This window comes from Rhinatrema bivittatum, chromosome 2 (genome assembly GCF_901001135.1).
Source record: "Rhinatrema bivittatum chromosome 2, aRhiBiv1.1, whole genome shotgun sequence".
Classification (NCBI taxonomy): domain Eukaryota; kingdom Metazoa; phylum Chordata; class Amphibia; order Gymnophiona; family Rhinatrematidae; genus Rhinatrema; species Rhinatrema bivittatum.
In genome coordinates, this window is record NC_042616.1 from 670,029,144 (window position 1) to 670,055,991 (window position 26,848).

Below are 26,848 nucleotides of genomic sequence, written 5' to 3' on the forward strand. Positions count from 1 at the left end.
ATCATGATGAACCTAGAAGATGTGGTAGGCTTGATTGATAAACTGAAGAGTAGTAAATCACTTGGACCGGATGGTTTACACCCCAGGGTTCTAAAGGAAGTAAAAAAACGAAATTTCAGACCTATTAGTAAAAATTTGTAACCTATCATTAAAATCATCCATTGTACCTGAAGACTGGAGGATAGCTAATGTAATCCCAATATTTAAAAAGGGCTCCAGGGGCGATCCGAGAAACTACAGACCGGTTAGCCTGACTTCAGTGCCAGGAAAAATAGTGGAAAGTGTTCTAAGCATCAAAATCACAGAACATATAGAAAGACATAGTTTAATGGAACAAAGTCAGCATGGCTTTACATAAGAACATAAGAAAATGCCATACTGGGTCAGACCAAGGGTCCATCAAGCCCAGCATCCTGTTTCCAACAGTGGCCAATCCAGGGCATAAGAACCCGGCAAGTATCCAAAAGCTAAGTCTATTCCATGTTACCATTGCTAATGGCAGTGGCTATTCTCTAACGGGCGGATTTTAAATGCCCTGCCCGCGTAAATCCGGCCGGATTTACGCGACCAGGGCCCTCGCGCGCCAGTACGCCTATTTTGCATAGGCCGCCGGCGCGCGCAGAGCCCCAGGATGCGCGTAAGCCCCGGGGCTTTTTAAAAGGGGCGTGTCGGGGGCATCGCCAAATGACGCAGCGTTTCGGGGGCGTGATGCAGCGTTTGGGGGGCGGGCCCGGGGATGTGGGGCGGGCCCGGGGGCGTTCCAGGGGCATGGCCACGCCCTCCGGAACAGCCCCCGGGTTGGGTCTTGGCGCACCAGCAGCCCGCTGGCGTGCACAGATTTACGTCTGCCTCCGGTAGACATAAATCCATGGATAAAGGTAGGGGGGGGTTTAGATAGGGCCTGGGGGGTGGGTTAGGTAGGGGAAGGGAGGGAAAGGTGAGGGGAGGGCGAAAGAAAGTTCCCTCCGAAATCGGAGCGGCCTCGGAGGGAACAGAGGCAGGCTGCGCGGCTCGGCGCGCGCAGGCTGCCCAAAATTGGCAGCCTTGCGCGTGCCGATCCCGGATTTTATAAGATACGCGCGTATCTTATAAAATCCAGCGTACTTTTGTTTGTGCCTGGTGCGCGAACAAAAGTACACGATCGCGCTATTTTTTTAAAATCTACCCCTAAGTGAACTTAATAGCAGGTAATGGACTTCTCCTCCAAGAAATTGTCCAATCTTTTAAACACAGCTATACTAACTGCACTAACTACATCCTCTGGCAACAAATTACCCAAGGCAAGTCTTGCCTCACAAATCTACTTCACTTTTTTGAAGGAGTTAATAAACATGTGGATAAAGGTGAACCGGTAGATGTAGTGTACTTGGATTTTCAGAAGGCGTTTGATAAAGTTCCTCATGAGAGGCTTCTAGGAAAAGTAAAAAGTCATGGTATAGGTGGTGATGTCCTTTCGTGGATTACAAACTGGCTAAAAGACAGGAAACAGAGAGTAGGATTAAATGGACAATTTTCTCAGTGGAAGGGAGTGGACAGTGGAGTGCCTCAGGGATCTGTATTGGGACCCTTACTTTTCAATATATTTATAAATGATCTGGAAAGAAATACGATGAGTGAGGTAATCAAATTTGCAGATGATATAAAATTGTTCAGAGTAGTTAAATCACAAGCAGATTGTGATAAATTGCAGGAAGACCTTGTGAGACTGGGCATCGAAATGTCAGATGAAATTTAATGTGGATAAGTGCAAGGTGATGCATATAGGGAAAAATAACCCATGCTATAGTTACACAATGTTAGGTTCCATATTAGGTGCTACCACCCAAGAAAGAGATCTATGCATCATAGTGGATAACAGATTGAAATCGTCAGTTCAGTGTTATGTGGCAGTCAAAAAAGCAAACAGAATGTTAGGAATTATTAGGAAGGGAATGGTGAATAAAACGGAAAATGTCATAATGCCTCTGTATCGCTCCATGGTGAGACCCCACCTTGAATACTGTGTACAACTCTGGTCGCCGCATCTCAAAAAAGATATAATTGCGATGGAGAAGGTACAGAGAAGGGCTACCAAAATGGGGGAATGGAACAGCTCCCCTATGAGGAAAGACTAAAGAGGTTAGGACTTTTCAGCTTGGAGAAGAGACGGCTGAGGGGGGATATGATAGAGAGAATCCTGGTGCGCTGATAGAGAATCCTGGTACACTTATGCTGGAAACTGGAACCAGGATTCAAAACAGGAGCTGGCGTTTGAAGCTTGAAGGTGAAGCTGGAACTAGGATTCGGAGCTAGAAATGGAACATGGAGCTGGAATCTGAAACTTGAATGTGAAGCTAAAGCTGGGACTTGGAACTGGAGCTGGAACTGGAACTCAGAGCTGGAATTGGAAGCTTGAATGTGAGAATGGAACTGAGACTCGAAGCCACAAGCAAGGACTGGGAGCGTAGAGTGGTGACTGGAATGGAAGCTCCCAGCAGAGTTTGGAACTGGAGGCTTGAAGCAATGAATGAATCTGAAGCTATAAGCAGAGAGTGGAATTGGAGGCCTGGAATGGGCCTTGGCCACTTGATTCTGGGAACAACAACTGGACTCACTAGTACAGGAAACCAGATCTGGCACTTGGCATGGGAACTAGAGCTGGAACTGCAGCTTGTCACTTGGCAGACTGGAACAAGTTAGGAGCTGGAACTTTAAGCAAGTAGCAGAGCTTCATTGTGGAAGACTGGAGTTCACATTACTAGAAAGCTTGGATAGCCTTCTGGTTACTGTGAACAAATTTCTGTTCCCAGTAATCCCCTTTTAGCTTGGCTTTGACTAATCTTGTTCCCTGGAAGGAGTAGCCTTGTTTTCCCTTCTTGGTCTCTCATGGCTTCTGGCTTTACTTACTTCTATTCCCTGGTTGGCTCTGTTGTTAAGGATCTGGCCCTTCATCTCTTGACTGGTGCTGGTTTGACCACCACCGGTGCCTTCTCCTGACAAGTATGGAGGCCCACCAAACTTCATCACCAATTTTTTTCTGAGCCATGACAACAAGCAAGTAGTGAATCTTGATGCATCATACACCCCTTTAAAATTAATAAGGATGTCAAGAAAGGCTGCATTATTCCCTAACACTCTTTTGGATATTCCTTACTGTGATGCTTCAACTGATCACTGACAAGCTTCTTGTTACAGAGAGGCTACAATATTAAATGGATGAATTTGTTTAACCTCAGCAGACTCCAGTCTAGAGCCATGATCAGTCCAATTTCAGTCATTGAGCTTCAATACAATGACAATGCTATACTGTTTGTTCATTCAGAAATGGATCTTCAGAATCCCGTTGATGTCTTTACAGAGACATATAAAAAATGATACTGATGTCTAACATTCTGAAGGTGAAGGTCTACCATCAATAAGCTTTTTATGAGCTATCCCCAGCCATTCAGATTCAAGGTATGAGCATGTTTTTTTTTTTTTTTACCTCAGAGGCCATTTCTCATAGAAGGTTGACATCATCAAAGAAATCCAAAACTGTCTCAAATCTGCATGTGTAGCCTAAATGTGCCCAATAAAAAGATCTGTTATCAATGATTGTGACAACAGATTTAAAACCAAGCTCATGGATTATTTTGCAGTTGAGATCCCCACCCAACTATGAGGAGGAGCTGAGACATGGAAACACCTCAGGAGAATGTTGCCTGAAAAGATTCTCTAGATTCAGTCAAAACACAATATACCAACATTCGAAGGAGTTACATGCGTAAAAAGAGCATATATCATAGCAATTTTCAAAAGCCTATTTACTCATGTAAAATTCACTTATGTGCGTAAAGCTTTGAGAATTCAGCATTTTCAAAGGAGTGACAGGCATAAAAGCAGCAATTTTCAATCATTCTATGCACATAAAACCTTTTGAAAATTACCTCCTTGGTGTCCTCTGGCAAGCATATGTTTATTTATTTATTTATTCATTTTTATATACCGTCATTCGGTTCAGCCATCATAACGGTTTACAAAGTCAAACAAAAACAGATAAATTATACATAGTTACAAAAAAGTAACAATGGGGGGGGGGGGGGGGGGAATGGAAGGAAGGAGAAGATGGTGGGGTGAAAAAGGGAGGAAAAGGAAAAAAAGGGAAGTAACAGTAATAGTATTAATTTATCATAAAGGAGGGATTCTATCATTACTTCTTATAAGTTCCGAATTGTAATGAATATGGTTGATGCTAGTTGTAGATACTTTTTCTTTCGTGCCTGGGTTTGGTTGGTTGAGTTGATTGTAGATGGATTGTTGATATAGATGATCATTAATGTAGACTGTATGAAAAAGGAAAGTTTTTAGATCTTTCTTGAACTTTTTGATATTGGTTTGAGTTCTCAAATAAAGTGGTAGAGAGTTCCATTTTTTTGGACAAACAATGGAGAAAGCTCTATTTCTAGTGGATGATAGTCGAGCATCTTTGATGGGAGGAATATTTAGACAAGAAGTGTTATTAGATCGAAGATTTTTTTTTGGTAATTTGTGGAGTGACTTTTAAACCAGTATGTTTATGGTGATCAGCATTCACTAATTTGTGAATGATGGTCAGGATCTTATAATCAATTCGAGATTTAATAGGAAGCCAGTGAAGCGACACTAGTATTGGGGTGATGTGATCATATTTTTTTATTCCAGCTAAAATTCTAGCTGCTACATTCTGAAGAATCTGCAGAGGTTTGATGCTAATGAATGGAAGACCAATTAGAAGGGAATTACAATAGTCTATTGTTGAGAAAATTAAGAGTTGTAAGACAGTTCTGAAATCCAATGAATTTAGGAAATGTTTTAAATGTCTGAGAACTAGGAGCTTGTGATATCCTTCTTTGATTTTAGTAGTTATGTGCATATTGTAGGAAATGTTTTTATCCATGATAACTCCAAGGTTTCTGGTGTGATTGATAGGGGATATAAAATTGATTTGATTGTTAGCAATGAATTGAGGTGGTGGAATTAAGTTGGATTTTTTGTTCATGATAATTATTTCTGTTTTATCAATATTGATTATTAGTTTTAAATTTGATAGGAGTTGTTTTATTGAGTCAAGTATCATGGAGGTATCTTTGTATGTTTCATCAATGGAGTTTTTTTATGGGAATAAGAAGTTGTATATCATCTGCATAGAGGTAGTATGTTATTTGTAGATCATCTAGTATTTGGCAGATTGGTAAAAGATAAATATTAAATAGAGTGGCAGACAATGCAGATCCTTGTGGAACTCCAGTTTTGAGGTCAATTTTCTTAGATACGTTATATGTTAAGAGTATTGACATAATAATCATTTGATATGAACTTCACTGGACTGGCTGCATTGTCCAGATGTCTGACTCCAAACTCCTAAATCAAGTTTTATTCCCTCAGTTCAAAGGGTACTGTCAAGAGGAGGACAGAGAAACTACTTACAGGACATCCTCAAGACCAACAGGAAGAAATTCAACATCAACACTAACTAAGGGGTGCCTACTGCCGATGACTACCACAGATGGATCTCTGCACTTTGAAACCCTACAATGTTAATAGGAGGTGGAAGAGCAGAAACAGTGTGCTGTGGCACAAATCAACAACCCAGGGACAACCATCATGCTCAGAAACACTTGCTTAATTTGCCACATAGTCTGGTGATCCCAGAACAATCTCATCACCCATCTTCAGACATACAGATAAGACAATCATCTTCAACTGAGAATATTACCAAAGAGCAAGATACAACAGTAATTTGTATTCAATAACATCAGTGGGCAACATATTACATAAAGAATATTTAGAAAATATTGTAAGGGGACGTCTGATTTGGGCCCGTCTGAACCCAGAACACACACTACAAAACTAACTGCTTTTCCTTAAAACATGTATTTGCAGCAGAGTAAAAAACAACCAATTTTAAGGAATTAGGGAAGGACATATGTGTCTGAAGAGGCCGAGCTCAGTGTGAAAGCATTCCGTGTTACTCTTTGTGCTGTGACTCTTGGAAGCGGGGGAGGGGATGGGGGGGAGAGGAGATGGTGCTCCCCACCACTTAGTCATCACATAATAATATTGAAAAGGCAGACTGTGTCAAGTGATCATGACAGAGAGAGAGAGGTCTTACAATTCTTCATAGAATGAGCTGTACTTCTGCTAATCATAAGGAAAGTATTACACTGCATTATTATTATTATTGCTATTGCTGCATTTGTGTATTATTTTTCCCTGTCTTCTTCCTTAAGCAAAACTGAGCATATATAATAAAATACTTATTCTGGAATCTACAGTTATACTGACTCAGGGTGTGTGTGGCATTGTGTGTCTTGGGGTAACGGATCTACCCAAGGAGAGCTATATGGCAAATTCTGGCATTATGTCTACCACACACAATGGACCTGTTAAAAAAAAAAATCAGTGCTGTGAGCAGGATTTCAGGCTTAAGAGTTTATCTGAGCTTGATTATCACTGGGTGATTTTAGCATGTTATATCTGTTGTTCATTGTTACTATTTACATATGTTGTCAGTGAGTAGTATGTGACACACAAGGAAAGGATTAGGGGAGCAGAATCCCAAGGTCCCAGGGTGGATTACAGCCATAGATGTGGGTGCTTGAGTATCCCTAGTATTGAGCAAGCTGCTTCACTGTATCCAAGGAAGAGTAATTTGTGGGAACTTTTGAGTTCTGCTTACCCTGAGATTTGCGTGCATTGGCGGGGGGAGGGCCTGCACAGGGATGTTAATTGACTGGTGCCTGGACTCAAACAACAACCCAACCTATGAAAAATATTACTACAAATGCTAAAACATCACTTCACTACATCTCTTACTGGAAAACAGAACAAGCTAAATTGCTATGGAAACTACACATGACCCAAGAGAAACCACACATTTGCAGAATCCCTCAATTGGTTAATACATGCAGTGCATGGACCCTCACCAAATACAAAATAAGTAACCACAAATTAGAAAATATACAGACTCAATCCCCAAATTCCTCCTTTCCAAATTTTCCAACGAATCTCAGCGTTCTGCAACTCAATCTCCCAGTCCCTGCTTGCGTCCCCTCCACTCACTCCAAAATGCCACACACTCTCTTCCATTCAAAATCCCAGGCCCTGCATCTCTCCTTTTGAAGTTTCCATTCAATTCCCCATTCGTCCTCATGCCAACCAATCTAATCCCAGAGTCCCCTGCACTCTCTCTTTCCAACCATCTTTTTCTCCCCCCACAAATCCGAGTATCTGCTCTGCTACTCAATCACAGCCCAGTCCCTGCTCACCCCATCCCCCACCCCTGAATCCAACACTCCCTTTCCCAGGCCTCTCCATCTCCCCTTGTCCCAGCTCTCCACTCTCCACCTTAGGCCACTCACTTGTCTCTTTCCCTCCCTCCCTTTTATACAGTGTGTCACATTGTCACATGTCAGTGAACTGATGATGATTTCACATCATTAATCACAATTACTGCACTGAGGTGCGGAGAGCAGGCAAAACCTGCCAAGAAAGCAAATACTAATACTGTACTTGCGTCCTCCATCATCTCAGCGAATCTGTGCAGCATCTGGAGACTTGAGCGTCCTGCCCAAAGACCCAGATATTTGTGTAAATATCCAGAGTCTCCGGGCTAAATCCAGAGAGTTCCCAGGTATTCCAATCAATATGAACAGTTGGCTCCTATGACTAGAGCTCCCTGGGATTAGTGGCATAAGCTCAGGCAGAGACAGGGAAGAGAGACAGGCAGAGAGAGAATCCTGAACCTTCAGCCTCCCTCCTAATAATTGTAAGAAAAGTATTTGTACTACATCATTGAAACTATTGTCTTTGCTATTACTTTTGCGGCAGTGCTATCTGTAATCTAGCATTAGTAAGAAAACACTGCTTATCCTTGCATCTACAGTTGTGCTGCACTCAGGGTGTGAGCGTGTAAGTGTGGCTTGAAGTGCTTTATTTCAGAGCAGCGGATATGTGTTTCACCGCACCCAAAGAGTGAACCTGCAACATACAGTATATGCATTTGGAATATTCTGTGCACACAGCTATAGCAAATTAAAAATCTTTTAAAAGTTGGATCCCTTCCTTGCAAACTTACAAATCTTAAGTGAATGAGTCCCGTAGGGCCCTATTTATTAAACATTTTTCTTATAGACACAAAATAGGAAAAATCCTTTAGTAAATTGGCCCCTTCGAGAGTAAGCTCTCTTGGGATAGGGAAACACTTACAGTACCCAAATGCAATCTGCTTTGAAATGTCACGCAAGGTGAAATATACATTAAAAAACAATAAAATAATTTGTTCCGGAAAACTATGCAGTTGCCATTTCACCACAAGTGCATGCTATAGTCTGTAGAGCTATGTTGTAAAGGTGTTATATTGGCATAATCTTCTCCACCTAAGTAGTCTATTAATTGTTGGATCACATAACCTTAGAGAGAGCATTTTGAATGACAAACATAAAATTATCCAAATTCTATCTGCACTTTTCTTCCTATAAAAATCTTCTATTTCTAAGAAAACATGTTATAAAATCCTTTGCATCTGGTGTATTGATGTAAATGATTCTTAAAGAATCTATTTAAAGAAAATAAGCACTCTGAATAAAGTTTAAAACCAGATCTTTCAAGTAGCAGATGTCTGTTCCGTTGATGTAATAATCTTTAAAACAAACATTTCAAAGGCTTACTCAGCCCTTTTACTGTTTTTACTTGATCCACCCAAATATCAAACTGCTGTCTGGAACAACACTTTGGATTTTTTCCAATTTCTAAGTCTTACAAAAATTGATTACACTGCATGCTTAGAATAGGGAGATTTTTTGTATGACAATGATTCTCAGAAAAGGTACATTTATGTTTATACAAAAATGCAAATTGGCAGATCTATTAAAATTATCTAAATATTTATTTAGAATTGTAAATGGTAATTTGAATGAAAAATGTATAGATCTGTGAAGGGATATACAAGAGAAAAACCCAGAATACCTTAAGGGACTGGATTCAGTCCTTCTTAAGCCCCAGACAACTGGGAATCCTGGTCCAGGAGCATGTCCCTGGGAAGGTATATTTCTAGCCAGGCCCAGGAGGAACTATAGGAAAGGCCCAGACTCAGAGACTGTAAGTTGCTATATTGCTTTCTTTGTTTATATACTGCAAAGATATGCAGTGTTTTTTCTGTTGCGACTTAATAAAGTTCCTGAATATTCAGTAGAGCCTGCATCTATTCTCTAGTCATTTTGACTGCACATGGTGCCACATATGGTGTCAGTTCATGGATTTCTGAGCTACGCTTGCACAGCCAGAAACCCATGACAAACACAAGAAAATCTTTTTCTTTTTCCTGTTTCCTGGAGCCCAGAGACAATGGCTGCCCATGAGAGGAATTTAATCAGGCTAAGGAGAATATCTCCATCTGCAGAGATGGAGCTAAGAGTGAGTCAGTGCCAAACAGACAGGGTATAGTTTTCAAGAAAAAAAGAAAAGAAAGATGAATATTTCTTGCATAGATGCTCGGGAGAAGTGCAGGGTCTTTCAGGGCTTCACTGGGTAACCTGGACCCATAAACTAACATGGAGAAGCTAATACAAGTTCTGGAGGAAAGCCAGCAGAAGTTCCAGAAATTCATTCAAAATTTACAGGAACAGTTCAACCAACAGTTCTCCCAGCAACAGGGGGTACTGGCACAGGCTGGTTAAGCCATGCATACTGCCACAACCTGGGCGAATCTGCCATTGCCTGTCCTATTTAAGATTAAGGTGGGGAGAACCTGGATATTTTCTTGAGAAATTTTGAAAGGGTCACCCACATGACGTGTTGGCCAGAAGCTAACTGGAATACATACCTAGCAAATTTGCTGACAGACAAAAGCCAAGCTGCCTTTCAATCAGCCAATCCAGAGGGAAGGGACACCTATGCAGAAGTCAAGACCACCATCCTAGAAAAGATAGACTATACTTCAGAAACCTTCCAACAAAAGTTCCCAAAACTTATTTCACTGATTGAAACACACCGGATGGAAATGGCTATGGCTTGAGGCAAAGACTAGTTTTCAGGTAGCCAAACAAATGCTTCTGTAACAGTTCTTAAACAGGCTCAATTGGCCCTAGCAGAATTGAGTTTGTCAGCATCCCAGACTCACTTTGGGAAAAGCATTAGAAGTGGCAGATGCCTTCTACCAGATCCAGTTAATGTCTGACATGGTGTGGACGAATAAGCACTAGAAGTGGCAGATGCCTTCTACCAGATCCAGTTAATGCCTGACATGGTGCACACTCTAGACAGGCAACCCACACAGGCATCATGGCACAGTAATGAGAGCAGAGGACATAGCAATGGCCCTCTGAAGTGGACAGTTCGAGGACTGGAGCCAGAACCCAGACCACACCCTCTCCTACCTGCTTCAACTGTGAAAGGAGCAGTCACTTGGCCAGAGACTGCCAGTATGATCAACGTGAAGTGACAGATATCAACATGGTAACACAGCCAACATTAGAGAATAATGTCCATGTAGACAAAGGATAGTCTCCTAAGCATGGTTGGCACTCAAGGCGAAAGAACAAGGGGGACTCAGAGGGACTGATATAACCCAGTAAGAAGGCTGTGCCCTATGTGTGGGGACTGGAGATGAGGAAGAATGCTGCCCATATGAAAAAGAAGAAAATGAAGAGCCCTTTGGAGGAATGGGGAAAGTTAAACAGGAACTCACCCCTCGCAGGTGGAGTTCAGTCAAGAGTGAGAGCAGGCCATGGTCTGGGGCAGGCAGAGGTCAAGCAGCTTCAAGGTCCAAGCAGAGGACAAAGCCAGAAGGTAAATCCGAGATGAAGCCAGGAGCCAGTCTGAGGTCAAAAGACAGACATTCAATCTAAAAGATGAGGACGAAGAAGAGCAGAGAAGACGAGAGACCACAGGAGTAAGACAAACACTGAAATCAGATGGAGGAGGAACTGACCAGGGTGACAGGAACTCAGAAACAATCAGACTGCAAGGAATCAGGAACCAGACATATGGACTCAGGAATACACTCAGCATGATCAGGAACTAAGAACAAGAAACAAGTTGAGACAACCTATTGCTGAGGCATTGGAGGAATGTCCAGGGAAGCCTTAAATACCCTGCTGGCTATGATCTCATTTGGAGGCACTCCAGCAGGATTCCCACTGCTGGCCCTTTAATTAGCAGATCGGAGTGAACGCCCTAAGGGGGGCAGGGTCCCGCGGTATTGGCATCCTGCCACACAAGAGGAGCATAGCACGGCTTCTTGCTGTGTCTTGGAGAGACAGGCCAATGTCAGGTAATCCCCGTGGGAGTCCGGACGACGGCTGCATCTTGCTAGGGAGGCCGGCCCTAGTGTTGGGAGGTGGCAACGACGGGTCCAGGCTGGAGGAAAGCGTGGCGGACCGTGGGATGGACCCGCTGTCCACCGATTGCAACATTTAGGAGGACTTTGAGAGATTGGAAGAGTGGGCATCCAAATGGCAGATGAAATTTAATGTGGACAAATATAAAGGGATGCTCAAGGGGGAAAAATAACCCATGCTGTAGTTACACATTGTTAAGTTTCATTTTAGGAGTTACCACCCAAGAAAAAGATCTAGGTATCATAGTAGACAATATATTGAAATTGTCGACTTAGTGTACTGCTGTGATCAAAAAAGTAAACAGAATGTTAGAAATTATTAGGAAGGGAATAGTGAATAAAACTGAGAATGTCTAATGCCTCTGTCTTGCTTCATGGTGAGATCACACCTTGAGTACTGTGTTCAATTCTGGTCGCCACATCTCAAAAAAGATATAGATGTACTGAAGAAGGTACAGAGAAGGGCGAAGAAAATGATAAAAGTAATTGAATGGTTCCTCTATAAGAAAAGGCTAAAAAAATCAAGGCTGTTCAGCTTGGAGAAGAGATGGTTGAGTGGGGATATGATGGATGTCTACAAAATCATGAGAGGACTAGAACAAATAAATGTGAATCGTTTGTTTACTCTTTTAGATAATCGAAGAACTACAAGGCACTTTATGAAGTTAGCTAGTAGCACATTTCAACAACACCTATCCTGCCTGACGGCAATGATACAATGTTTATATTGCTTCAGTTATATGTTTCATGTTTGGGTTACTAAGCTGATCCTAGTTGTTTCATAATAGATTGTATTTTTATTATAGATTATCCATTCATTATATTCGATATGTTCCTTGTAAATCGCCTCCCCGGCGATAGTTATTTCTGTTAAATGTGAACCGGAGTGATATGTATTGTATACAGGAACTTCCGGTATATAAAAACCATAAATAAATAAATAAACAAATACATTTAAAATAAATTGTTGAAAATTCTCTCTTACAACTCACAATTAAGCTCTGGAATTCATAGACAAAGGATGTGGTTAAGGCACTTAGTTTAGCTGGGTTAAAAAAAAAAGTTTGAATGAGTTCCTGGAAGAGAAGTCTATAAACTGCTATTAGTCAAGTTGACTTAGGGAATAGCCACTGCTTATTAACATCATTAGTAGCATAGGATCTATTTAATGTCTCCAGATACTTGTATTCTGAATTAGCCACTGTTGGAAACAAGATGCTGGGCTTGATGGTCCCTCGGTCTGACCCAATATAGCAACTTCTTATGTTCTTATGAGTTGATGCATCATGCTTCTTCTCTGGCCTTATTCAATCTAGCCTAAAAACTGACCTTTTTGAGGCTACTTTTAACCTTAGCCCCTTGCTCTTCTGATCATAGCCACTGGTTTTTAAAATTTTCTTAAAATTCACAAATTATCTTTTGTTCTGAATGTTTGTCTTGACTAGACTGTAAGCTTAACTTAGCAGGAACTATCATTTATGTGTCTTCATAGAGCCCCACATATATCTAATAGCTGCTAGCATTATAGAAATGATTAGTAGTAGTATCTAGGGTTTTGCTATCACACTCCTCCTCCATTTACAATTATGACCTACTAAATTATTTTCTATAAACCAGAAGTACTTTAAAACACTGAATCAAAAAGATTAAAAGAGCAAATTACTTTGCTCTTATCATCTAGGCCATGAAGTCGAGGAATTGGAGGATGGCGTGAACTAACATTTCTTGATTCTTGAAATGGACATTTTTCCAATTCTGAAAAATGTCCAACATTTCTGAAAGACAATCCCAGAGGATCGGAAACCAAATATATCTTAACCAAGAGGAAATTATTAGAATCACATTTCACTGGTCTCTTCTGCACTTTAGCAATATTTTTTGCCACTATCGGTATCGGTGGTTATGTGTACAGAAGTTTCTTTCCCCAAAGCAGGGAGAGAGCATCTGATGCTAGTCTGCTTTCTGTTCTCCTTTTGGAAGAAAAAGCTGGTATCTTCCTATTCTAAGTCAGTACATGCAGACTTATCATTGGAATTCCCCGCCAAAAGAAGCTTATCCAAAAGAACCTCTCCTTGAACAGGTGATATGGGGAGGCAAGAAGTCCACTTGGACTGATAAGTATCTGCCACCTCATCTTAAGTTAAACAGCAGCAAACAGACAAGCAGGAATAGCATTTGAAAGTAGTCTCTGAGAAATGTTCCCTTTTAGGAAAGAAAAGTGGCCTAGTAGTTATAGCATTGGGTTTAGAACCATGGAAATCAGTTTTCAAATCCCACTTCCCCTACTGATACTCCTTGTGACCTTGGGCAAGTCACTTTCTCCCAATGCCACAGGTACCTACTTCATTTGTAAGCTCTTTGGAGAAGGGAGTTATTGTATCTGAATTCTAAAAATGCTGTTCAGTTGCCTTGAACACTATTGAAAAGGCAAGCTAAAAATCCCAAATTAAAAAATATGCTGTCTGCTACATTCTGATTCCAGGATTTATCATGAAGAATTAATTGGTGAAGCAGCCTTTCTGCAAAATGGCCCTGATCCACAATCTTATCACTCCCTGACTCAGGAGAAGTGATCCCATTCCCTGCTGCTTCTTCAAGTAGAACACTGTCACCTCTCTGCCTATATCAGACCAATTTAATTGATGACCTAATTTCTGAAAACTGCTGCGATGTCTTTTAAAAGTTGTAAAGTTTCTGGCAGCTTAGTGGAACTGCGGAGGGGGGTAGATTCATATGATAGTGTGTGTGTGTTGGGGGGGGGGGTGTTGGGGGGCATTGGGCTGGGAGGCTCATGACTTTTTTTTCCCCAAAGATGCGCTACTTACCCGGATATCTCTGAAGATATCACCTCATCGTGATGAGGTGACTGCAATCCGGCCTTGTGTAGCTGGATAACTTGCTACTTAGCAAGTTATCCAGCTACACAAGGCCAGATACCTTTAGACCTAATCAGCCATATTCAATCAATGGCTGGTTAGGGTTAAAGTTATCTGGCTAAATGTAGCTGGATATCTTTAAATGTATATTCAGCGGGACATTTACCCCACTGAATATACTGGACAAGCTATCTGGCTAACTGTAGCCAGATAACTTGTCCTCTAAATGGCCTATTGAATATTGGCATCTTAAAAGACTAAACCAAAATCAAACTCTTCTCTGCTTCAATAAATGCCACCCTATCCTAGTTAAGGACTATTACCTTATTTTGCAGTACAACAGATGATCATTTGATCTGGTTCACTTAAAATGTTTACTGATACAACATTTGGAGGACTTTTCCAAACTATGCTGCTAGTCTTTAGCTAACACTATGAAAGTAAAGTCATGAAAGCTACTAATATATTATAGATCTCTTCAACATTTATTTTATTTTAATTTTTATTTGTTATATTTTTATTCTGCATTTCAGCCATTTCAGAGTGGATTACATTCAGGATGCTAGGCATCAGAATAAACTTTTTATATTGGTCACCTTATTTTCACTTGTATTTCTTAATTTGTTAAAGGTTACTTAGAAAAAGCAGAGTTGCTTACCTGAAATAGATGTTCTCCTAGGACAGCAGGATTTTAATCCTCACACATGGGTGACAACATCAGATGAAGCCCAGCACGGAAAACACTGAGCATGCCCAGCATGCCACTATCCATGCATCCAGTCTAATGATATAGAGTTTGCGAAAAATAAAATAAAATAACAAACTCAAAAAAGAAACCTACTCCGCGGGGAGGCAGGAGAGTTTTGTGAGGACTAAAATCCTGCTGTCCTAGGGGAACACCTGTTACAGGTAAACAACTCTGTTTTCTCCTGGCTCTTGCCAGGTTCTTTGGGTACTTGCCAGGTTCTTATGGCCTGGATTGGCCACTGTTGGAAACAGGATGCTGGGTTTGATGGACCCTTGGTCTGACCTAGTATGGCATGTTCTTAAGCAGGAAGGCAGTCCTCACATATGGGTGAATACCTAGCTACAGGCTGCTACTGAACAACATCAAGACCGACTGGGATCCAACCAGGTGCCATCGGGCACAACAACCTTGGTGCTGTTGGCTACAGAGGGAGACAGTCTGAACCTGAATAAAGGACCCGAGGCAGGAAGAGTTAGCTTTCACGACTGAAAAAGGTTATGGAGGACCGACAGACCGAAAACTGCTGTTGCGCCGGCCATCTTTGACCAGGTAGTAATGAGAGGCGAAGGTGTGGAGGGAACTCCAAGTCACAGCCTTGCAGATCTCATCCATGGGCACCTCACGCAAGCGGGCCACCAAAGCTGCCAGGGCTTGCACAGAATGAGCTGTGGTGTGACCCTCAAGCTGCAGTCCGGCCTGCGGGTAGCAGAAAGATATACAATCTGCTAGCCAGTTGGACAAGGGTTGCTTGGACACTGTAACACCCAACCTGTTTCTATCAAAGGATAGAAAGAGCTGTGTAGATTGCCTGTGGGCCTCTGTACGGTCTAGGTAGAAGGCCAGGGCCCTTTTACAATCAAGCATGTGCAGGATCCGCTCACCCTTATGAGAATGAGGCTTTGGAAAGAAGGTGGGCAGGATGATAGACTGAGATGGAATTCCATCACCACTTTCGGAAGGAACTTAGAATGCGTACTCAGCACCATCTTGTTATGAAAGAATTTTGTATATGATGGGTATGACACCAAAGCCTGAAGCTCGCTGAGCCTGCGTGATGAGGTGACTGCAATCAGAAAAAGGACCATCCAGGACAGGTATTTCAGGTCAAAAGATTGCAGGGGCTCAAACGGGGTCTCTATAAGGTAGGCAAAAACCACACAGAGGTCCCATAAAACAGCCGGAGGACAGATCGGTGGCTTGAGCTGGAGCAGTCCTAGCATGAAGTGGCCCATGAGAGGCAGCATGGAGATGGGCAAGTCATCCATTTGCTGGTGATAAGCCCCAATAGCACTGATGTGGAACCTCACAGAGGTTGTCTTCAAGCCAGCCTCGGAGAGGTGTACCAGGTAGTCCAGAAGTTTCGAGGTGGGGCAGGAGAACGGATCCAAACCGTGTTCCTCACACCAGAACCTGAGACACATCTTCCGAGAGGCCCAGGTTCTGCAGAGTCATCTGGTCAACATCCAAGCCTTGACAGCCAAGAACCAGAGGTTAGGATGGCGCAGCCTGCCTTGATCCTGTGTGATCAGGTCCGAAGAGGTCTCCAGAGATATCGGGGCCGAGGAGGACATATCCTGCAGAAGTGGGAACCAGATTTGCCGTGGCCAATACGGTGCGATCAGGATCACGGTCCCTTGGTCCTGCTGGAGCTTTAGATACTAATGGAAGCGGTGGGTACGCATATAGGAGGCCGGTGCCCCAGAGGCAAGCGAAGGCATATGAGGCCGGTCTGCCATCCGTCCTGAAAAAGGAGCAGAATTGGTGCACTTTATTGTTGCATGGGGAAGCGAACAGGTCTATGTCCAGGGTTCCCCAAAGGCTGAAGATCAGATCCGCAACCTTCTGTTTTAGGGACCATTCGTGAGGGAACTGCTCAGAGCATCTGCTATCACATTCTCAGTCCCTGGCATGTATATGGCTCGAAGGAGGATGCCCTGCGAAAGCACCCAGGACCAGAACTTCATCGCCTCCAGGAAGAGGAGGAACGTGCCCATGCCTCCCTGTTTGTTCAGATACACTGCCACTTGGTTGTCGGTTTGAACCAGGACTACCTTGTTGACCAGGTGCTCCCAGAACGCCCCCAGAGCAAAGCGAATTGCCCGGAGTGCCAGGAAATTGATCTGGAAATGCTGCTCCAGTGTGGACCATCGACCCAAACATGGGATCTCCAAGCCAGGTGGGAAGCATCCGTAGTGACAGTGACCTGAATGGGAGAAACCTGGAAAGGAATGCCCACTTCTAGATTAGATAGTGTCTCCCACCATGATAGGGACTCTCAAAGTGGTGTGATAACTAGCACACATGCCTGAAGGTCCTGGGTGGCCTGACACCATGAGGAGTGCAAAGTCCACTGTGTTCTGCACATTTGGAGTTGAGCAAATGATGTAACTTGATCCGTTGCCACCATTTGCTCCAAGAGACACAGGAACTTGTGCGCAGAGGCTCGGTGGGTCCGAGAGATCGACGGTGCCAGGGACTCCAGGGCTAGCGCTTGGTCCCGGGGCAAAAAAACCTTGCCCTGGGCCATGTCGAACCTGGCCCTAGTGAAGTCCAGGCGTCGGGATGGATCCAGCTGGGACTTTGGGTAGTTTATCAGAAACCCCAAGGTCTCCAGGATCCGGTTGGTAGATTGGAGAGACTGTAAAGCCCCCTGCCTGGTGTTGCTCTTGATGAGCCAATCATTCAGGTAGGGGCAAACCTGCACTTGTCGCATCCTGAGATACACTCCCACTACTGCCAGGCACTTTGTGAAGACATGTGGTGCGGATGCAAGGCTGAAAGGTAGCACCCAATATTGAAAGTACTCCTCTCCCACAGAAATGGAGATACTTTCGATGATTGCTGAGATCGCAATATGAGCGTAGGTCAAGGGAGAAAGCCAGTCCTTGCTCCTCAGGAGAGAGATTAGTGTGTCCAACGAAACCATTTTGAACCTTTCTCTTATAAGAAACCTGCTCAAAGCCTTCAAATCCAAGATAGGACGAAGGCCCTCTGTTTTCTTTTGAATCAGGAAATACCTCGAGTAAACCCGCTGTTTTGCTGATCTGGCGGGACAGTTTCGACCACTCAGGCCATTAAGAGAGCATAGAGCTCTACTGAAAGTACCTACTGGTTCGTTGAAAATTTCCAAGAGGGGCACGGAGGGGATTCCTGGGGGGGGAGGGCCCGTTGGAAGTTTAATCTGTACCCCGATGAACAATGGATAGGAACCATTGGTATGAGGTGACTGAGAGCCAACATTCTGCAAAGCTTTGCAGACAGCCTCCCACAGGGGGGGGGTCGTTCATTGTGGATATGGATTGTTGGCTCAAGCTCCCTCACAGCTAGTCAAAACCCCATAGCGGGGCTCTGCTGCAGGGCTGGTGGTGGCCGAGGGGTGTGCAGCTGCCTAATTCGTGGTCTAGCTGGCACACGTTGAGGCCTCATCCTACTAGCTGGAAAATAATACTTCCTCAGGCAGTAAAAGGGGTTCCTTGAGCTTTGCCGTGATGGCCTTTTGTCTGAGGAGGTGGCAGACAGATGTTGAAGGGTTTCATGGTAATATAGAAACATAGAATTGCCAGCAGAAAAAGAACAGATGGTCTGCCAATCTTGTTTTGAATTCAAATCACAGACCTTTAGTCTGGGCCCTTTCATTGTCACTAGGGTTTAATTGAAACTGTTATCTTTAGCTACTTAGGGATTTCACAGAGTCTAACCCATTCCTTAATTGATGTCCAATCCTGTTTTCTTCTTTACAATTTCCCATTTACTTCCTCCCTATTGTTACTGCTCATCCCCCTGACTCACGGATTTATTTCCCTGATGATCCACAAAGTCTATCCCATGCCTTTTTAAAGTCCTTTATTGTCTTCTTTCTCAACATTGCCTCTGGAAGGGCATTCCAAGCGTCCACCACCCTCTCCGTGAAGAAATATTTCCTGACACTCAATTTGAGTTTCCCTTCCTGGAGTTTCATATCATGACCCCTTGTTCTCTTTAAATCTTTCAAGCAGAAGAGTTTTGTTTTTAGTTGTGAATCGTTTATATCTTTCATGTATCTGAAGGTCTGTTATCATATCTCCTTTGCGTCTCCTCTCTTCCAGGGTGTACATATTTAGGGCCTTCAACCATTCCTCATAGGTCCTTCCTAGGTCCTCATAGGTCCTTCCTAGGTCCTCATAGGTGAGATGGAGGCCTCTCACCATTTTGGTCGCCATTCTCTGAATCGCCTCCATTCTATCTCTGTCCCCCTTGAGATATGGACTCCAGAATTGAACCCAGTACTCCAGGTTGGTCCTCACCAAGGATCTGTATAAGGGAATTATCACTTCTTTTTTCTTACTAGATATTCCTCTTTCTATGCAGCCCAACATTATCCTTAAGCTATGCTACTGTCTCCTTGATCTTGTCTCCGAAGAGATTTTCCCCTATCCAGGGAAGGTCCACAATACACTCTTGCACTTCTGGTCAGAGGTTGGAAGGCCGAAGTCAGGCAACATGTCAAGCTGCTATGCCTGCCACCGCCACCCTCACCGCTGTTTCAAAGACATCATAAGCTGACCTGACCTCATGCTTCTCACATTCCAATTCTTGTCGAATCACTTTCAGGAAGTCCTCCTGGAATCGTTGAGGGAGGCTCTCCACCAGATCCTGAACTTGTTTCCAGTGGATCCTGGAGTATTGGCTCATATAGAGCTGGTAACACACACTCCGGGCTGCCAGCATGGACCCTTGGAAGACCTACCTTCCTAAAGCATCCAGGACCCTGTGATCATGACCCGGAGGAGCCAAAGCATGGGTCCGCAACCTTTTTGCTTTCCTTAAGGCAAATTTCACTGGTGCAGAAGCAGTCGTTGTTCAAATCTCATGGTGGGTTGCACCAAGTAGACTGCATCTGTTTTTTGGTTTTCTGGAGGGATGGAAATGGGATGCTCCCACAACCAGACAAACAGATCTTTGAAGATGTCTTGTACCGGTACTGCGACAACCTCCTTTGGGGCGTCCACAAATTGGAGGACTTTAGCATCTTATGCCTGGAATCTTGCTCAGTCAAGAGCTGAAAAGGCACCAATTCTGCCATGGCCCTCACGAACCCGGCAAAGGTTAAGTCTTCCGGTGGAGACTTACGCCTCTCCTCCGGAGGGGAGGATTTGGAGGGCAAATCCTCAAAGTCCATAGAGGACGGGGACACCTCATCCTCCCAAGGATCGTAGGGAGCGTCCTCCTCACTCTGTGTGCCCGGGGACACCAAGGGTGAAGCCCCCAATGAACTCTTGTGCCGAGTCCCTGAAGGCCTTGGGAGGCTTGAGGGAAGAGGCATGGGCACCACTGGCACCGTTGGAACCGAAGGGTACTCTGGCCAATAATGGTGCCACGGGTACTGGGATCAACAGGGGAACCAGCACTGAGTCCGACGGACCCGAGAGGGGTACTGACGATCAGGGTGTCAGTCATGAGGGCGGTGCCACCGATCCTGATGGCCCCCCTCATCAGAGGAATCAATCACAGGATAGTCTCAGATGAAGGCTGCCCCAAAGCTCCTTGTGGCAGCGAAGGTGCCTGGGGCATCGGGAGAGGCTGCATTGGCAAAACACTGAGCAGGAAATCCAGCTGCTTCAGTAAAGGTGAAAGCACTGGATGTAGCGGGCTCCAATGGTGGTGGTGGTACCAGCGGGACCAGGGGCTCAATGCCATGCAGGGCCCGGCCAGCCACCAGCCACACAAGGCGCTCCTTCTCAAATGCTCATGAGGATAAGACAGCTTGAGGAGGAGGCGGCCATAAAACCAGATCTCCCCTGGAGCCCGGAGGGGGATTGGGGTATACCACTGGAAACAGTGGGGATCACCTCAGTCCCTCGGGTTCGATGGAAGGAGATGCATCCTCAGCCCAGGGCCGTTTTGGGGGCAGCTTGGTCAGTGTCGATGCCATCCCAATTTTGGAGCCATGCTACGATGGTGATTGATGGCAATGTTTTCTTGATTGCTCCCGATGTTTGGTCCGGTCTTTCCCCAGCACAGAGGTGGATGATGAGGAGCCTGATCTGGAACAAGAAGAAACCGACATCGGACAATCCCCCGCGCCCAGATCTACCCGGGAACCCAACAGCAGGGGAGGGGATGTCAAAGGAGCTGGGGTCGCTAAGACCTCCCGCCCCCTTGGGCGTCGATGCCTCTGATGCCGAAGTCGAGGGCTCAGACGTTTTGGCACCAAACAATTTTTCCATTTGTCCAGGCGTGCATGACGGCCCTAAGGAGTCATTTGGGCACAAAAATCACAACTCCAGACATCATGCGAAGCCCCCAGGCACAAAATGCAGACCACATGGGAGTCCATGATGGACATAGTCCAGGGGCACTGGGGGCAATGACAGAAACCAAACAACACCATGGGAAAAAGAGTGCAACGCGCGGTCGATATCTGGCGGCTACCAGCGAATGGCACCTTAGGTAATTAACAGCAAACAACGAAGCACTTACTGCGATGCCCAAAAAGTATCCCAAAAATGCAGAGGAACCCAACAGGACTCGGGACAGAAACAAAGATTTTCCACAAAAGAAGCGTAAGCTCCACAATCACGAGGCACTAGCTTTGCGGAAAAGACAGACTGAAGAGGGACCCTGCATGGATGCGTGGACAGTGGCATGTTGGGCACGGCACAGAAAAACATAAGTTTTCCGTGCCAGGCTCCATCTGATGATGTCACCCATGTGTGAGGGCTACCATCTTGCTTGTCCTTGGAGAATGAAGATATTTTGAAAACATTATTAGAATGGGTATAATAGTGGATTTGAAATAGCAAAATATTCAATTGCACCTTAGGGTATTCAAACATGTTTATTTTTTTTTGACAGAGTGCACAGTGCTTCCATGGAGACTGATATATATATTAAAAATTGAGGGAAATTTGGAAAACAATCATCAATAAAAACAGAATACTCACTATTATTTGTCTGATCAGGGAATCCTAGTTTTTGACCATTCCAGCCTTGGTTTTCACCTGGCTAACAAAAGGAAAAAAGACTGTATAAGTTCAAATAACTATATCATTTTTCTCTCTCTCTCTCTCTCTCTCTATATATATATATATATATATCTCTTTAAGATAGATATAACTAGAGCTATAGTGCTATGAGCCCTCATTTGCAGATACTCGTAGCTTTCCCCCCATTTTTATTCTCTTGTGCTCCTTCCTCTCAAATCTAACCATTGTAGCCTCAAGAAGAGGGGCACAGACGACAGAACTCAATAAAGTACACTTTGAATCCCACCCTTGTGCCCCCATTGTGTAACTATTGGGGTCCCCTCCCCCAAGGAGCAGTGAATGTAAAGAAGGAACAATAAACAGTAAAATTGCGACAGGCAGCATCTGTGCAATTTATTCCACTAAATTCACCTACACAAACCAAATGTAGAGGGCACATTTTCAAAGGGATTTCCACAGTTAAAAAAAATTCTTACCCATCTAAACTGGCTGTCTGAAAACTGCCTACTCAGTATGGGCCTGATTTTCAAAACGTTATGCGCACCGGTGAAGCGCGTAAAGCCCCGGGACGCGTCTAAGTCCCGGGGCTTTCAAAAAGGGCGGGGAGGGTGCGGGGTGGGGACAAAGGCTCCCAGCACAGCGGCCATTTGCTCGCCGCGCGCAAGGAGCACAATTGTGCACGCCATTACGCGCGTCGACCACCGGTTTTACAGCATGCGCATGCCTGTTATAAAATCATGTGTGCGCCGGGTAGCACACGCACAAGGACGCGTGTGTGCAGGTCTTAAAATCTACCCCTATGTGAGCAGTTCCACAACTCACATACTTTTATTCGCAGAGTAATGGAGGTGTTCCTGGAGCAGGGTTAGGAAACAACACACATGGTTTGGTTTTCTAAAATTCTGCATGTAGTTTTGATCAGAAAAAAATATGTGCTGAAAAAGTAGGTGCAAACCTCTGCAGGTAAATCTCAAAGTGCATTGTGTACATTTCCCTTGAAAACTGGTGCCAGGACTGAGGATTAAAAAGTACCTGTGTACTTTGCAGCAATGTGGACAGTTTGAAAAATTGCCTCCAAAAACTTGAAAGATGTGTGACCACCTACACATTCTTAAGTGCTGCAGAATACTGTAGTTATAAACTCTGCTGATGATCATTATTTTAAAAAGCTGCTGAGGAACTTGTGGAAGGGCTTGTGGGGTTCAGGCAGCAATCAATTACAGTCATGGCCAATCCTAATCTAACACAAACACCCAATGGTGATTTTCTACCAGGTCACCAACTTGGAACCTTTTTGAACTTGCTTCCTTTTTTCCATTGGAAAACATTAAAAGTGGAAACTGCCACTGGACCTGAACCATTACCTTTTTTATTTAGAATATTATTACTGCATACACGCAAGAAACAACCTTTTTATGATGACCACGAGAAGAAAGTAAACAAAAGGATATTAGGCAACTGATGTGGAATGAAAATGAAGATTTCCCGGTACGTTAAAGAAAAAAATGTTAAAAAAATTCTAAGAGGCTAGGAAATAACATTAAGGTAAAATTGCTTTACTTTACTGGCCTGAAGCAAAAGTTTCTTACATCATAAGCACATTCATCATACAGACCACTGATATTCAACCTATGGCATTTAATAAACCACAGAAATAATGAAGCAGGTTTCAAAGAGACACATTCAAATTGTTCAAACCCCTACAAATTGTTCAAAACGCCATGGCTCGTATCCTTACTAACACACGTAAAAGAGAGCATATCACACCCATCTTAGTAGACCTACATTGGCTGCCCATCCAGTTCCGCTCCCAATACAAAACCCTTACTATTCTTCACAACACCCTCTACAATAACAACTCCCCCTGGCTTAAAGAAATGCCCCACTTCCACCTCTCCACCCGCCAGACTAGATCCACCTCCACAGGCACCCTCCACACTCCCCCCCCTCAAAACTGCCCGCCTATCCACCACCAGAGAAAGAGCCTTTACCATCGCAGGCCCCGCCCTCTGGAATTCCCTCCCCACATACCTCCGTCTTGAACCCTCCCTAACCATCTTCAAAAAAGGCATTAAGACCTGGCTCTTCCGACAGGCTTACCACTGCTCCAGCCCCTCGTAGTCCACCCCCCTAAATCTGCCCCGGCCCCCTATAGTCTACCCCCCTGAAACCCCCCCAATCGCTCCCCCCTGTCTCTCCCCTGCCTCACCACCCTGAATCCACCCGAGCCTCACCCGTCAACCCACCCATATCCCCACCCTCCCTCCCCTTACCCTCCCTCCCCTTACCCCGCCACCCTCCCACCGTGCTCCACTGTAACCCAGTTAAAACTTACAACCTATATGTCGAAATCAAGACTCCGTTATTACCTGCTGTAACTGCTGTAAATAAGCTAATACTTTATATATATGTGTTTAATTGTTTAATAAGTTATCTATATAATCCACCATAACTGCTGTAATTAAGCTTTAATATTTATCATTATATAATCTATTTATTCCTCATTAACCGCTGTAAAAAATCAACCTTGTTCTAACCTCATTAAGCAACCTATCCTGTAAATACTGATATGTTCCTTGTACCTTTCTCAGCTGCTGTCTTTCCTCCTTTACCTCTCTCCCCCCTCTTCCCCCCCCCCTCTTTTCGCTCCTGCTCCACTCCCCCACTCCCTGTTTTTTGTAATTTCCTCCTTTCTCAAGTTTATTGTAAACCGGCGTGATGTGCTTGCACGAACACCGGTATATTAAAAGTTGTTAAATAAAAAAAAAAAAATAAAAAAAAAATAAAAATAAATATATTTTTCTATTTACCTTTTTATCCCATCCTTTAAATCTCTAAGGACTGTCTAGAGCAGCTTACAGAAGAAAGAAAATGCAGTGCATAAAGTAAAGTTGCTTACCTGCATCGGAGGCTCTCCGTAGACATCAGGGCAAATCAACCACACAAATGGCATGATGTCATCCATCGGTGCCAGCTCAGACGTGTTTTCTCAGAGCTCCAAAAGAAAAACCTTTCTGAGCATGCAAGGGAGTTCCTACACTAGTCTCCTCACTTCTTTCTCTAGGCACACTTCAACTATATGGGGAGGAGAGTGGGATCATGTGGCTGATTTCTCCTGGTATCTGTGGAGAACCGCTGTGACAGGTAAGCAACTTCACTTTCTCCATGGACAAGCAGGACAAAATGCAGCTACACAAGTGAGATTCCCAAGCTGAGGGCCGCTTTGAAGTTTATGATGGATAATGATGTAGAAAAATGTAAGTAACCCAGAGGATGATGAATGGTGGGAGAGTTGAAGTATTTAGTTGAAAAAATTCCCAAGAATTGCTTAGCCAAAAGCACTAGCTGTTCATGATTCTCCACTGAAACAATTATTTTTGAGAAAAGTGTTAATTGATGACCAAGTTGCAGCTTTACAGATGTCCTGTACTGAGACTGATTGTAAAAACATCACAGAAGCTGATGGAAGCTCGAATCTGATGAGCTCCAATCCTCTTCAGAAGCTCTATTTACTGATCTAAGGTAGAATGATATACAGTTTGATAACCAAAAGTGTGCTTTCCTACTGGTTGATCTTGTTTATTTGGATCATATGAGATGAATAAATGAGAAGTTTACCTGAGCGGTTTGATTCTTTCTAGATAAAACAACAAAGCTCTTCTGCAGTCTAAAATATGAAATAATTGCTCTGTTGTGCCTGAATGAGGCTTTGGAAAGAAAGTAGGTACTGGAGAACCATGGAATGATTTAAGTGGGATTGTGAAACAACTTTTGGCAGAAATTGAGTTCTTATTATTTTGTCCTTGAAAATTTGCAAGAAAGGAGAGTTGGCTAATAATGCTTGCAAGTCGCTAACTCTTCAAGCTGAGTTTATTGTTATGAGAAAAAGTACTTTCAATGAAAGATATCTGAATTCATTAGTCACCGTTGGTTCGTAGGGGGCTTTCAACAAAGCTGTCCAGATCTCATTGCTCCTTTATAGGTGGGCACAAATTGTTGAGGCCTTTTTATTATAGGAAGTCTTGACCCTGGGCCGTCTTCTGCCAGTTGATGATACGCTGCACTAGTATTTAAATGATTTATTACCAAATTAAACTTTAATCCTAAGTCAGAAAAATAAAGAAGGTATGAGGTGGAGGAGAGTGGAAGTGCCTACCTGTGGGAAACGCCGTTGAAATATTTAATTTCCTCATCATTTCTTCGAGGACTGAAGGATTCCCTGCTCTAATAAGGACTTCCGCGATTGGCTGACGTCATCAAACCTCGACCGCTGAGACGTATAAGAGCTGAGCCCCCTAGGCGCGTCGTCGAAGCCGCGCGCGCCAAAGGGGTGAGCGGCTTTGTTTGAATCTGCGAGCAGGAAAAACTTTGAGACTGGATAATTTCCTAAGAAACTCGGCATTTGGAAGTAAGTACCTTAATTGAAATTTACTTGATTTCCCTTCCGAAGCCTCCAACTCACCCATGAAGGTAGAATTGAACTGATTGGGAAAGGGTTTAAGAAGCACCCGGAGGCACTTTTTGATTACCTGTTGATATTATGCCTCACACCAAGCGGAAGGCAAAAGTAAGGGAGATGAATATATCTTCTCCCATACCTGAACCTTCCCAGCCCCGGATTTCTGCTTTTTATACCCCTGCAACAGGGTCTAAACCGGAGGACTTGGCCGCTTTAAGTACTGGTGGAGAGCAAACACCAGGATTAATGGCCGAAATATCTTTGAGCCCCAGGGCTCCGAGCACTCCTCCTCCACCTCTAAATATTTCTTCTGATATTTTGAATGTAACTCCTTTAGTCCAAGAGGAAGGAGAAGGAGTACCAGCTACTTGTGGGAAAATTGAATCAGATGCGCTGGGGAGCTTATATTCTGTCTTGAACAAGCCTGAAGTTATAACATTGGACATACTTTGGGGAGCAATAAAA

General features: G+C 43.8%; 1 protein-coding gene across 10 annotated transcripts in view; it reads right to left on the minus strand.

Annotated features, from left to right (window-relative positions):
- Nucleotides 1-26,848, minus strand: part of STAU2 (staufen double-stranded RNA binding protein 2) — a 559,185-nt gene that overhangs the window by 221,496 nt on the left and 310,841 nt on the right. For all 10 annotated transcript variants that reach the window (XM_029591479.1, XM_029591480.1, XM_029591487.1 and 7 more), the window contains one exon: nucleotides 21,883-21,943. In XM_029591479.1, coding sequence (XP_029447339.1) covers nucleotides 21,883-21,943 — 61 coding nt within the window. The remainder of the gene's footprint in view (nucleotides 1-21,882; nucleotides 21,944-26,848) is intronic.